The 15,030-nt window shown below is 42.0% G+C and overlaps 2 protein-coding genes across 3 annotated transcripts; both read left to right on the top strand.

The window, feature by feature from the left end:
• On the top strand, positions 1-3,717 carry LOC115054611 (cingulin-like; the record flags this gene model as incomplete). The annotated part of the gene is made up of 2 exons (XM_029519881.1): positions 1-75; positions 123-3,717. Coding segments are annotated over 2 exons (1,419 nt in total), but the record flags the coding sequence as incomplete, so codon positions are not given.
• Positions 3,718-4,640: 923 nt separating this feature from the next.
• LOC115054563 (histone-lysine N-methyltransferase SETD1A-like) lies at positions 4,641-8,632 on the top strand. 2 transcript variants are annotated; one of them, XM_029519831.1, is made up of 4 exons: positions 4,641-4,666; positions 5,562-5,595; positions 5,670-5,984; positions 6,109-8,632. In XM_029519831.1, the coding sequence occupies exons 1-4, from the start codon at positions 4,664-4,666 to the stop codon at positions 6,237-6,239; spliced, it is 483 nt and encodes a 160-aa protein (XP_029375691.1). In that variant the 5' UTR covers positions 4,641-4,663; the 3' UTR covers positions 6,240-8,632. The 2 variants fall into 2 exon arrangements, with proteins under 2 accessions (XP_029375691.1, XP_029375690.1); XM_029519830.1 differs by lacking the exon at positions 4,641-4,666 and adding an exon at positions 4,875-5,448 and having other exon boundaries at positions 5,548-5,595.
• Positions 8,633-15,030: the final 6,398 nt, after the last annotated feature.

The raw sequence follows: 15,030 nt of genomic DNA, 5'->3' as shown, positions 1-15,030 counted from the left end.
AAAGAGCAAAAGGAGAAAGTGGAAACCACAAATACTGAGTTGCAAAAGCAGAAAGAACGTGCAGACAGTCTGTATGTTGAGATAAAGAGAGAGAAAACAACATTAAAGATCTGAGCCTCCAGCTTGGAAGAGAACAAGCCCAAGTTCAGGATGTGATAAACACCATTACCTTGAAGCTGAAAGAAGAGAAAATGAAGGATAGTCAGATGAGAAGAAAAAGTGAGCAACTGGAAATCCAGAAGAAAAGTCTACTGGCAGAAAGAGAAAGACTGGAAGATTTGAGGAAGGATCTGAAGATGAGGAGAGAAGAGCTTGCAGCAGCTTTAAACAGCATCAGTGGAGAGAAAGAAAACCTGTTGCAGATAAAAGTTAGTCTTGACATGGACAAAGACCAACTTGAGAGTGACAAAGATAAAGTGAAAGCTGAGATGTATGAGTTGAAATTAAGAGGAGATGAGTTGACGGGGAAATTACAGTATGTCCAAACTCTAAGGAGTCAACTCAAAGAGCTGAATGAAAGGACACGAGGAGCCATGAAAACCAAATTGCACCAACTAGACCAAAAGAGTCAAGATGTGAAGCGATTACGTCTTGCTGTGGAGAAACAACTTGCAGACTTGAACGTACAGACCTCCCAGATCCAAGTTTACACTGAACTGATGCAAAAAGAACAAAGGAATCTGACAGGTATATTATCAAAGATGGTAATGAAGCCAGATGACATGGGGGATCAATGGGAACACAGGTTCGAAATGGAAAAGCAAAATCTCGATAAACAAAGGCACGAGCTGAAGAAAGTCAGGGAGGATCTGGATAGAGTCAATGTCATCGTAAAGAAAGAGAGACAGGATTTGGATTTGATGAGGTCTGACATCCTGAAACAATACAGCCTGCTAGAACAAAGCAAACAAGATATAAAAAAACTCAAAGATACGCTGCAAGTCACAAAGACTGAACTGCAAAAGAAGAAAGAGCATGCAGACAGCCTGCATGACGAGGTAAGGAGAGAGAAAAATATTATTAAAGATCTGAGCTTTCAGCTTGACGGAGAGCGAAATAAACTTGAAAATGCCATGACAAAGATTGCTTTGAAACTCCAAGAAGAAGAACTTCAGAATGACACCATCAGAATGCAAAGAGAAGAACTGGAAAGCAAGGAGAAGAGCATACTTGCGGAAAGAAAGGAAGTGGAACTTTTGAGGGACAATCTCAACAAGATGAAGGAAGAAGTTGAAGCCACCATGAACACCATGAGTGGAGAGAGGAAACATCTCAGGCAAATGATGACTGACATTGACAGAGAGAGAGAAATGCTTTTAAATGACAGGGACAAAGTGGAAAAGGAAAGGTCTGGGCTTCTAATGCAGAAACATCAAGTCATGAATAAAATGCAAGTCATCAAGAGTCTGAGAGAAAAACTCCTGCATGTGAATGAAAGGATGACGGCGAGCATTGAAGACAAATGAAAAGTTTACATCAAAACAGTAAAGACGTGCTAATAGTTTCCACTTTATTGGAAGAAAAGTTTGCAGAGCTGGATGAACAGAAAGACAACATGACTTGTTTCACTGAGCTCTTCGAGAGGGAAAAAGAAAGTCTGAAAAGTTTACAGTCAAAAATGGTCAACAAGAGAAAGGACATGGAAAAGCAATGGAAGCAAGCATGTGCAAGTGAAAAGCTACATTTAGACAAACTGAAGGCAGATCTGAAGAACGGCAGAGAAGATTTGGAGAGAGAGAAAGAGATGATGAAGAAAGATAAAATGGACTTGGAGCTGATGAAGTCTGACTTCCTGAAGCAAAGAAGGGCATTAGAACAAGATAAAGAAGATTTCAAAGAGCAAAAGGAGAAAGTGGAAACCACAAATACTGAGTTGCAAAAGCAGGAAGAACTTGCAGATAGTATCAAACGTATGACACCGACAACAACCTCTAGCAGGGTTGGTAAACTGAGTTGGCAGAAAAGAAATTGCAACAACGACAGGATGTGTATGAGCATGACAAATTTGAACGTGAAAAGGATATTCAACTCTCAGATGTCGTGATCCGAATTGAAGAATTTGAATATCATTGGAAGAAAGATGATGAATGTGACTTTCAACGAAAGGATACATACAAGTCAATAAGAAAGCAAGACGTTTTTTCAGGCAGTAGGATTTCAAAAAGAGAGTGTTTGCAAAATATCTGGAGGAACACTAAACTGGAACGAAAAGAGATTGGTCAAATGAAGGCCAGGGGTCATGACATGACAATTTTTCTGGAGAGAAGGCTAAAAGTGATCAGTCAGCTTGTGAAGGAAGCATGGATCCAACAGGAGAAAGACCCATTGGAGAAAATAAAGCTGGAACATGGACTAAGTATGAAATCATGTAGACGTGATTGGGATAGAAACCACACAAGACTTCATAAAAAATATGAAGAGCTCCAAAATATAAAAGTACAAATGCTCAGTGAGACTGAAAAACTCTGTGTCACAGAAAAACCTCTTTGGACTCCAACAACTCGCAGAAAACCTAATCAGACATTCCAAGCGGATGCAGCCATAGATGTTGAAATAATGCAGGCAAAAGAATCATCTTCCACCAGAATGCATCGAGAGCAGATGAAGATAGAGCAAACCAAAGAGGCTTCATTCACTGGACTCCTCTGTCAGTTCCTTCATAATTGTGCTTGCTGCTGCCACCCTTGTTGTCCCCAGAGGAGGAATTAAGGGACTGTAATGATCCATATTTTTGAATTGAATGTCGAGGACAGTAGTTTTGCTTTTTTGTTTCACATGTTTGAAATGAAACGGCAAGACCTGGACATTTTGAAATATTTTAAATGATTACTTTACATATGTAGCACCGTCTCAGACAAGGTACTTCAGATCAATAGACAGCAAAATATGTTAGGTATATGATCATTCACATTATTATTTTCATTTGCAGATAATAAAATAATTTTTTTGATAAACAAAACAAGATTACTATAGTTTAACTCTTTTACAAGTATTTGCTGTGAAATATCATCATAATATATCAATCTAACAAATCCAACAATTAACAGAAAATCTTCAAGCGGTCAAGTTGATCCACCCCAACCCATGCTTATTCTTTTGCACCTTTTTCTTATTCTAAATAAATAAAGAAATCCAGTTAAATTTTAAATAAGGTGATATGAAAAAATAATCTGAAGATGAGCTACACATTGGAGAGAAAAATTCTCTTGTCAAATACAATTCTTTAAATAACAGGCATATAGGACCCAAAAGCATATATATATATATATATATATATAATGGGCTAATAACGACCCACCCCTCCTGCTGGACATCTGCAATATAAAAAACAAGAGACAGACAAGCTAGCAGCTACCAGAGGCTTGGCCGTGACATCCACCTCTACCACAAACTGAGCCTGGGCGTCAAGTATGATCAGGACAGAAGTGGTGGTGAAGGCCTTCTTTTGCCTGTGGGAAGCACATAAACACGATAAAATTTGGCAAAACCAAAAAAACATTCGATCAGTTTACAATTAACCAGAGTGGACCAAACAATCCAAACAGGGTCAAAATCCAGAAACATGAGAACCAACAAAGAGTGCTGGAATGTGAGACATGTTACAATGATCTGGCAAAGAACAAAAGAACAATTTTTTTTGGAGTTACATTGCAGAATGATTTCAATTGTTGTGTGTTGGAACATTTTTCTGTTAATTAAAAAAACCTCTTGTTTTCATGCCTTTGTCCTCAAGCCCTTTTCAGTTTGGTTCCTAACAACTGCCCAAACAGGATCTACCCAGGCATTTGTCGTATTAAATCTTTAGCAAGTGTCTATGTGTGGTAGAGAGTAATATGTACACCTTCTCGTCAATTTTGACAGGTCTTTTGATCTTAGTTGACCTTTTGACCCCTCCGGTCTCCACCAATGAGATCATTTCCCGCTCGTAACCACTCCCCCGGTGTTTTCCACGCCCAGGCGATGAGGTCACAACCAAACCAAATTTTGCTAGAGTGAAAGTGTGAGTATGTATTTAATAAAATATTCAGACAGAGTGTTTCTTTACAAAGAGGGAGTACAAAACAATCATCATGTGTTTTCTCCGTGTGAAGGGGTTACTTACTCGGGTGTAATTTTCGTTGTTCAAATTGCGGTTGTAATGAAAGGAGAGGAGGATATAGAGTGTTTCTTTACAAAGAGGGAGTACAAAACAGCGGGTTGAAATCATGTGTTTTATCCGTGTGAAGGGGTTACTTACTAGGGTCTTTTGTAATTTTCGTCCGTTGTTCAAACTTCGGTTGTAATGAAAGGAGAGGAGCACACAGAGTGTTTCTCTTTCTGTACTCAGGGTTGACTGGAGAGGAGGTAAGTTTTCACCCCCTGATCGGTCTGTAGCCAGCCCCCTAGTGTGTCCACACCCCTGAGATTACAACCAATCAGATCATTCAAGGGTGGGGACGAGCAGAATAGCGGCAAATTCATTTCGAGGTTGACGGGGTAAGAGGGAGGAAGTGTTTTGCTAGAGTGAAACGACTAGATTGAGTATGTATTTAAAAAAAATATTCACTCAAAGTTAGTGTTTCTTTCTCTCTTTCTCTCTCTCTACAAAGAGGCAGTACAAAACAATGGTGTTAAATCATCTGAAAATTTAAGAATCAAAGTTCTGAAGAAGTGAAAAAGTGTCATGGTGAGTCTGGGGGGACTGTAATTTGTTTATTACATATCATAAAAAACAGTGTGAATGAAAGGTTAAGGACTCTGTCTTCACATTACAAGATAGACAGAGTGTGTTAAATAATATGAAATTTGTGTTTCTCTTTAGGCAAAACTTTCAAAAACATAAAAGTAACATGACATGACAAGATAGACAGAGTGTTTCTCTCCAAAGAGGCAGTACAAAACAATGGTGTTAAATCATCAGAAAATTTAAGAATCAAAGTTCTGAAGAAGCTGTCTTCACACGACAAGATAGACAGAGTGTGTTGAATAAGAGTCATTTTAGACTATTATGAAAGTTATGTTTCTCTCTTGATGCAAATCTTATAAAGAACAAGTCCATCTTCTCATTCCAAGAAAGGACAAGACCCTGATTCTAAGGTGTTCACACCTGATAAAACAAAACACAAGGAAACAAAGGACAAGACCCTGATAAAACAAAACACAGGGACGGTGAGTCTAGGGACAAGAAAGTTTTGTTTATCTATAAAGGGGATAAAAACTATCAGCTTGAGTCTGGAGGGACTGTAATTTGTTTATTACATATCGTAAAAAACATTGTGAATGAAAGGCTAAGGGAATCTGCGTTTACCATAAAAAATAAAACACTCGAGTGACCATCAATCACGGATGACTTACACCAACGTGACAGGGAGGGGTTTAAAAACCCAAGAAGCATGCAGAGGGCCACAGCTTGTGTATTGACAAAGGATCGATTGACAAGTTGTGATCAGCTGACCGCTCGGAGCGAAGGTAGAAAAGAAATGAACAACGGTAAGTCATTTTAAGACAATGCAGTTAATTGATTGTTTCTGAAAAGTTTTTTTTGTGATGTGTATATTTTCTTAAAAGACTTGTTTTTACAGGCGGCTTGTCTGACTTTTGATGATTTTCCTGAGGGTAAGTGTCGCGTCTTTATCGAGATTATATTCACATTATTATTTTTATTTTTTTACGGTATTTATTCCCGGTAGTTTGTGCGCAAGATCTGGACGAAATCGAGAGAGCTTTCAGAGAAAGTTCTCCCGCACCAGCAACCGCTACAGCCGTGACCGGGCCCGTACTAGAGACAGTTCCAGAGACAATTCCAGAGACAGTTCCAGAGGCCGGAGGGTCCCGGAAAGCCACGGCTGAAGAACCGCGACCGTACGGGGATAAACGGCTATTCCAGGACCTGGAGGTCTCAAGAAGGGAGGAAGCTCGAGGAAAATCTGGGAAAAGATCCAAGGAGTCTTCGAGCAGCTCTTCTTCTTCTTCATCTTATTCCTCTGCCGCTAGCAGAAGAAAATGTAAGTTTATTTTTTTCACATCAGCCTGTACTTCAAACTGTGTACCTGCATGAACAGTGAAACAGAGCGAAGCTGTTTCAACCGTGTATAGCTCCGTGGGAAATAATTTTATTTATTTTTTCAGACTATAGGAAGGAGAGGAGGAGGAGGAATTCGCGCTCCAGAAGAAGCAGGTCCCCATACAAGAGACCAAGATCATACGAGAAGAGAGAGAAGGTCTTTATCCTACGAGAGAAGGAGGTCCTCGTCCTATAGATCAACAAGAAGAATTAGATCGCCGTCACCAAACTGCAGGAGGATACCGTGCAGACACCTCGATAGATTCCTTGACAGGTTGTATGAACTGGCGTATCAGGTTTGAATTCAAAAAGGTGTGACATGGAGCAAAAAGGGAATGCCGAGTTTTTCAGAGGACCCTTTTCTGGCGATAAACCTAGCTATAGAGGAGTTGAACCACCCTGAAACTCTGACCATGTCAGGTTTTGGGTTAATGCTGGTGTTTAGTGTTCTGTCCATGTCACTTCCTGTTTTATTTTGTAGTCCTGGTTGTTGAGCTTCGCAGCCTTGCTTGCGTTGAACTTCAGGAAGAAAACTAGGACGATATATCTTTAGCCCTCCTGGCATATTTATTTCAGACTTAACCTGGTATAACCTTCATGACCGAACATGTGCACGCACAGACTGAATAAACAAATCGGGATGTGTCCCAAAACAAAAACCAATGGCATCCGTGCACAGCGCCACATCGTGGTGAACACGCAACACCACAATTGTACAACAACCATACATTCACACACAACAACTGAGTACATCTAATTGTATCTCTTAACACCCCCACTTGTACTCAGGTTGTGGAATTTCAAAACTTAAAGAAAATCACACAGTAAAATACAGTGCAGATGTGGACCTTTTCCATTCTTTAGATACCAAACATAATACCTGCGAACTTTTTCAGTTTGACTTTGGTGACAGGCTTAGTCATAACATCTGCAACCATCTCCTCAGTACTACAATAAATCAGATTCATTTTTCTCTCATTCACAATGGACCTTATGAAGTGATATTTAATGTCCACGTGTTTGCATCTTTGCCTGCTTACAGGGTTTTTGGCTACTGCAATTGTTCCCTGGTTATCCTCATACACTACAGTCTTTGTGTATTTGTAATCATCAATGCTTTTTAGCAGTTGCTCCAAATATATACACTCTTGCATAGTGGAAGCCAGAGCCATATATTCTGCCTCACAGGTTGAGAGCGCTACCGTAGGCTGTTTCTTTGTTTTCCAAGAAACTAGAGAACTGTTCTCACTAAGGCTCACACAGTAACCTGTAGTGCTGCGTCTGTCTGCAGTATCTGACGCCCAGTCAGCATCACTATAGGCCACTAGCCCTAACTCCTTTTTGTCATTTCTTCTGAAACACAACTCTCTGTCTGCAGTACCTCTCAGATACCTTAGTACATGTTTCACAGTTATCCATTGTTCTTCTGTTGGTTCACAAAAATATTGTGATAGCTTGCTTACCACAAAACTTAAGTCTGGACGAGTACAGGTTGTCAAATATATAAGGCTGCCTACAGCCTCCCTATACATCCTAACATCACACATTTTAACAGCGTCTTCTGTGTAATATAGTTTTTGATCACATGGAGTGTCTCTCGGTTTGCAGTCCTGCATGTTAAACCTTTCCAAAATCTTGTGGACATATGTTTCCTGTGACATTTTTACACATCCATCAGACTGAGTAAAGTTGATGCCGAGAAAATGCTTAAGTCTACCTAAGTCTTTCATTTTGAACTTTTCTGCAAGCATCTCTTTTACATCTTTCATCACTTTTTCATTGTTGGTTGCGATTATCAAATCGTCCACCCAGACTACCAAAATCACCTTTTCATCTTTAGTCTCTTTGACATAGACACAATGGTCTGCTGGGTTTTGTGTGAATCCTTTTTCAGTTAAACAGTCATGTAGAGTCTTATTCCAGTTTCGGTCAGACTGCTTTAGGCCGTACAAAGATTTCTCCAGCTTACATACCAGACCTTCTCCTTCCTCGTAACCTTCTGGTTGGTCTGTGTAGATCTCGTAATCTATCGGAGCATGTAAGTAAGCAGTTTTTACGTCCATTTGATGAAGCAACAGGTTCTCCTGTGCCGCTTTCTGTAACAGTACTCTTACACTTGTCAAATTTGCTGTTGGGGAGAAAGTTTCACCATAATCAATCCCCATCTTCTGACTGTAACCCTTTGCCACAAATCTTGCTTTGCACTTGTCTTTACCTTCAATGTCAGTCTTTACAGAATAAACCCATTTACCCCCCACTGTTTTCTTGCCCTTTGGCAGAGTAGTCAGAGTAAATGTGTTGTTTTCCTTTAATGACTGGATTTCTTCATCCATTGCTTTAGTCCACTGTTTTGAGTTAACTGACTCCATAGCTTCTTTAAATGTATGTGGGACACCACACATTGCTCTATAACAGTAATCAATAGTAGTATGAATCCCATCCCTATCACTGTTACTAGTTACAAAGTCCTTTAAGTAACCTGGTGTCTTCCTCTCTCTTGTAGGATACCTCCCGCTGGCAGTTTCACTACTTGTCTCACTTGACTCTTCTTGGTTAAACTCACTTGATGTACTACCTTGTGAATTTTTGTCTCTTACCCTTGTTTCCTGAGATTTCTCAGTGTTCTTATAAACCTCTTGTGTTGCTCTATCAGTCCCTGTCTGTCTCACTCTGTCATCTTCATCATTATTTGGTTCTATCTCTACTGTCTGTGTTTGCTTTTCCACATTTTCCTTGTTCACAAATTTCACAAGTCTGTGTTTCTGCACCTTTTCAGTGTCAGGATGATAAACCAAATAAGCTGGACTATTTTTGTCGTAACCGACAAAATATCCCTGATCACATCTGGAATCAAGCTTTCCCTTGTTCTGTTTGTATGTGTAACATACAGATCCAAACTTCTGCATTTTGGACAGATTTGGTGCTTTATCAGTTAACATCTGGTAAGGGGTCTTCCCTGTTCGCTTATTAAAGCATCTGTTGCGTACTATGGCTGCTGTCTGAATAGCATAGTTCCAGAGAAATTTGGGTAGCTGACTTTCAATTAGCATGCACCTGCCCATCTCAAAAAGAGTACGCCAGCCCCTCTCAGCGGTACCGTTCTGATGAGGTGAATATGGAGCTGATTTCTCATGCTTAATGCAATTTTTCCTTAACAGGGTTTGAAAGTCTTTACACATGAACTCAGTGCCATTGTCAGACCTTATACATTTAACCTTCCCGTAGGGGGCAGTATCTGCAAGGAACCTTTCAGTTGCCTGCACCGTGTCACTCTTTGATTTTAGAAAGTATACAAACACTGCATTTGAGTAATCATCGGTAAATGACTGCACATATTTGTACCCATCTATAGATCCATTAGCTACTGGACCTGCTAGGTCTGTGTGTACCATTTGCAAGGGAGCCTTTGCTCTTGTATCAGGTTCTCTACTACGGGTTTGTGCAAACTTTCCCTGGATACATACCTCACACTCTTGATCAGGCTTAGTAGCCTTGCCCTTAATCTGCATACCACTGACAACATTTTGCAGTCTAAGTACATCCTCATAGTTACAATGGCCTAATATTTCGTGCCATGTTTGCATGTCATGACAAGTACTACACTTATCACTATCATCAACCTCAGTGCGCAAATAATACAATTTGCCATACACATGAATGTTCCACCTGGTACCATCTTCATGTATCAACACATCCTGTCCTTGTTTAAAAGTGACTGTTGCTCCAGAGGCAGTTGCTGACTTTACCGAGAAAATATCCTGGGGGTAAGACGGTATAAACAACGCGCCTCTCAGCGTTGCTCTGCATCGTCGTCCCGTGCTGTCTACCAGGAACACCTCTGCATTCCCCTTGCGTTGAGCGACGCCTCTGCACAGGGTGCCGTCTGCCAACTCCACACAGTGCGTCTCCGGCTTGAATGTGTTGTCGAAGCTTTTAAACTTGGCTATATCGGTAACGATGTGGGATGTAGCTCCAGTGTCAACCATTAGGCCCTTTTCGTTGATGCTGCGTGCTGGTTGTTGCTGCTGAGCCCCGCTGTCTGCGTCCCTGATCCTGAAGGCGTAATCTGCTGCTGCTGCTGTAGATCCGTTGCCGCTCTCATCTGCGATTTTCCTCGCTCCGTCCTTTATGTTTTTACGTCTACAGGTGACATCGTTGTGAGTGTCACTTTTACAATGACTGCACCATGTCTTTCGCCGACATGCTTTCGCTCGGTGACCTTTCATGCCACACTTAAAACACACAATTCCCGCATCCTCGTTGGTCCTGTCCCATGCACTTGACTTGGCGGGCCTCCGCCCGGCTCTCGTAGCCGTTTTCATCACATTGTCATTGGACTCTGCTGAAGTTAGCTTTTCTGTGGCTTCAAAGCTACGTAGTCTTGTTTTGAACTCCGCGAATGTGATATCGTCCTCATTATGTGTTACATGAATTGCAAATGGTTTAAAACTTTCAGGCAATCCCTTTAAGACCATGGCAATCAGTAAGCCGTCTCCTAATGTTTCACCCGCGTTCCGCAGCGCTGTGATGGCGGTCTCTGCCCTGATGATATAGTCCGTAACAGTCTCGCTGCTCATTTTCTGCAGCGACGTCAGCGTTGTGTACAAGTTAATAATGCGGGGCTTCCCCTTCCCTGCATAGTACTCTCTCAATATTTTAAATGCTTTTCTGGCATTGTCCGGTGCATCTCTCATAATTAATGAGAGGCTCTTATCATCCAAAAGTTGAATTAACTCAGCATATGCATCGGCATTTTTCTTACCGTCTGCTGCTCTCTCATTTTCACCGTTGGGCTCTCTCAAAGCCGTATTCTTGAGTCCCAATAAATGCAAATGTCCAAGTACCTTAGTCTCCCATAGTTCATACTTAGTTTCGTCTCCATCAAACATGAGTCGAGGCAACCTGCTTGTCCCTCGTGGATCCATGATGCTATCTGTTAGCCGTTAGCACGCTGTCCGTCACGACTTTCTATCGGCAATAAAACATCAGAAAAACTCTTCCCGGAGTTGCTCCTGGGCCCATAACCTGTTGAGCTTCGCAGCCTTGCTTGCGTTGAACTTCAGGAAGAAAACTAGGACGATATATCTTTAGCTCTCCTGGCATATTTATTTCAGACTTAACCTGGTATAACCTTCATGACCGAACATGTGCACGCACAGACAGACTGAATAAACAAATCGGGGTGTGTCCCAAAACAAAAACCAATGGCATCCGTGCACAGCGCCACATCGTGGTGAACACGCAACACCACAATTGTACAACAACCATACATTCACACACAACAACTGAGTACATCTAGTTGTATCTCTTAACACTGGTCCCTTCGTGTTCCCGGTTATGTTACTTCCTGGTTGTGTCCCATGTTGATTGTTTTCCCTGCCCTGATGTGGATCACCTTTTTCATGAGGTGACCACCGTTTTCAGAAAAAACAGCTGGGAAAGTACTTTGTAGACGGTTACGCAGAAGCAGGAGGCGTTAAGTACGTCTTTGAATATTTAGGCTGTTTTTTCCACGGATGCCAGGTTTGCTTTCAACCTCAAGAACGCTCTCCTCTCACGGGGACCACATTTGAGGACCTCCACTCTAGCACAGTGAGGAGACTAGAGAGGTTGCGTTCGGAGCACGGCGTGACACCTGCGTCATGACGCTCCTCAGCCTCTGTCACCCCGCGAGGCTTTGTACGGAGGCAGGATGTGTGCCGTGAAGCTGAGACACACGGCTGAGCCAGACGAGACCGTGTGTTACGTGGACGTGACCTCCCTGTATCCCTATGTAAATTGCAGTTTCCCTTATCCTCTGGGTCAACCTGAAATAATTCTTAAAGATTTTGAACACCCCAGCAGCTACTTTGGGCTAATCAAAGCCGTAGTGTATCCGCCCAGAGGTTTGCTATTCCCCGTTCTACCGTACAGAACTCTTTCCGGTAAACTTGTGTTTACTCTGTGCCGCGCCTGCGCAGAGATTAATTTTCAGCAGGGGGCGTGCACCCAGAGTGACGAGGCCAGGGCTTTAAAAGGGGTGTGGGTCACGCCAGAGTTTAACAAGGCTTTGGAGATGGGCTGTCGTTTGGCCAAGATCACAGAAGTGTGGCATTTTGATCGCAGGGACGACGTCGTCTTTCTAAAGTACATGCAGACATTTTTGAAAGGTAAACAGGAGGCTTCGGGTTACCTGCCCGAGGTCGTAGATGAGGAGAGCAGGGAAAGACACATCAGGGACTATCAGACACATCAGGGTATTTTGCTGGACACCTCCCAAATGAAACCAAATCCAGCTAAAAGACATTTCTAAATTGTGTCTCAACAGCTTCTGGGGAAAGTTTGCTCAGAGAAATAACCTCTGTCAGACGTCTCTCATCACAGAACCCGAAGAGTTTTTCTCTTTTATGTTTTCAGAAAAGCACAAAGTCAAATACTTTAACTTCATCAACGACGGAGTGGGTGGGTGCACGGAGATCGCACGGAGATCGCTACATCGCCCCTCCCAACAAGGTAGACAATGTGTTTGTAGCCACTTTCACCACGGCCTACGGCAGATTAAAATTGTACGGTTACTTGGAGCAGATGCAGGACAGAGTTCTTTACTTTGACACAGACAGCCTCATTTACACCACTAGAGAGGGCCAAAACACACTGCCTCTGGGCAACTACCTGGGAGAATTGACCGACGAATTAGACGGGGACAGCATACAAGAATTTTCCACAGCCGGTCCTAAAAGTTACGCTTATCAAACTAGGAACAAGAAAAAAGCGGTGCTCAAAGTCAAAGGTATTACGCAGACGCATGACAGCTGTCAAAGAGTCAACTTTGACAGCGTCAAACGACTGGTGGAGAGCTATGTGAGACAGCGGGCTGAGAGTGGGGAGGAGGGGGAGGGGTTCATTCAAACCCCTCAACAGAACATTGTAAGGGATAAAAAGGGATTTCTCTTAAAAAATTCTTCATTTCAGAAAAAGTTTTGCGTTGTGTTTGACAAGAGACGATTGCTGCCTACTGGTCATACTTTGCCTTTTGGTTTAAAAAAAAAAAAAAAAAATGTCACACCTTGTTGAAGAAATTGATTTTGATCCTAGATTGGTCCTGCCCTTTTCATGCCAGATTGTGGGGCCCAGCGGATGTGGAAAAACTTTTTTTGTAAAAAATGTATTGGAAAATTGTCAACATGTGATGAACCGTGTACCTGAGAATATTGTATGGATTACCATCTCATTATATTAGACGATGTGTTATTACAAACGGCGGATCATCCGGAAGTGGTAAGAATTTTCACGCAATACAGACACCATAAAAATATGAGCGTGATGCTGCTGACCCAAAATGTATTTTACAAAGGTAAATACAGTCGCACCATCAGCTTAAACAGTAATTACCTGGTGCTGTTTAAAAACCCACGGGATAAATTGCAAATCAACGTATTGGCTCAACAAATATATCCCGGCCACTACTCGAGATCCTTTCGGTTATTTATTGGTGGACCTCACACCCGCCTGTCCAGAAAGATTCAGACTCAGGTCGGGAATACTACCTCGTCAGTGGCCTGTGGTTTATTTGCCTAAAACAAAGTGAAATCATTTACATATTTGAAAAAAAAAACAAAACAAAAAAATGGTATGTCGGCGCGTATAAAAAGGAACGCTCCTCTACTGAGGGCCTTGAGTCGAGCCACGCCGCTGAAACGTAAAGACATTCTCCAGCACTGTTCCTCAGACTTTCTTCAGTGTCTCAGCGAGCTCTGTTTAAACATACTGAAAGGAAACGTGCCGTTGAACGCTTGTCAATATAAAAAACTCAAAAGCCAGAAGAAAAGGGTTATCAGGCTGCTGGCAGACAAAAAAACTAGTCTGAAGAGAAAACGAGGGGTTTTGATGAAACAGACCGGAGGTTTTCTTTTGCCTCTGCTCTCTGCCGTGGTACCCATGTTTGGTCAGCTTCTCGGCGGTCTGATTCACAAAACCTAAATCATGAGTCAGAAAACGAGCCAGAAGATGTTTCTGCTGAACCCTCAACAGCTGAGCCAACTGACGCAGATGTCAGGCCCCACAGTCGTCCTGGGTACGGAAACTCCAGCTCAAACCATGAGACGGTTGAGAGATTTGGATGAAAAAATGAGGGCTGTATTAAACGAGTCAGGACTAACCCCTCACGAGAAAATTAAAAAATACAACGCCCTGTTGCAAAGATATCTCACCCTCGTCAAACAAGATGACAGAGAGGGGGCGGTGAAGAGACAACCTGCACCCGATGCCACTGCAGAAGAAGAAGAGGCAGAACCGTTGCCACAGCAACAAAAACAACAACAACAACAACAGGACGACACGGTCTCTGAAGTACTGCAAAACCTGGCTCCTCGCAATCGTAAAAATGCTTCCTATATCAAGAAGAAATTAAGCAAGAGCAACAGCGGGTGGACTCCAAACCGTGAATTTGTGTATAAGGGAAAGACTTTGAGAGGATCTCATATAGTGGACCTGTTTAGACATTTGTCCTCGTCTTATAATAAAAAATTCCACTGACCGGTGCCGAAGGGTTGGATGTTTTTTTTTAATATTCTAACGGAGGTCAACATTCCCCTATCCTCCGTGAATAACCCTCAAGCTCACAAACAATACAGCATACTTAGAACGGGGGGTGAGGAAGAGGAAGAGAGCAGTGCTTTGGAAACCGCTCGGAAGAAAATCATCCTATCCCCAAGATGGATCACGGCCCCCAAAGAGAGAAGAGACGATGATGATGATGAAGAAACACCCCTGGTGGAGGAAAGATATAAAGACATGCAGAAACATAGAGACATGCAGAAACGTCCATGGATTGAATTTTAATAAAGTTTATAGTTGAAAAAATAAAAACGCTCGAGACCGTTTTCTGTTTTTTGTACGTCTTTTATTTCTTATCCAGCTTGTGACAATCTTTAAACATTTGTAAAGAGCAGACGGTGTGGTGACAGTCTTTACGACTCCTCGTACAGCTTTGATATTTTTTCTCAAAA

This window comes from Echeneis naucrates, chromosome 14 (genome assembly GCF_900963305.1).
Source record: "Echeneis naucrates chromosome 14, fEcheNa1.1, whole genome shotgun sequence".
Taxonomy (NCBI): Eukaryota; Metazoa; Chordata; class Actinopteri; order Carangiformes; family Echeneidae; genus Echeneis; species Echeneis naucrates.
This window is presented reverse-complemented; position numbering and strand designations above follow the sequence as displayed.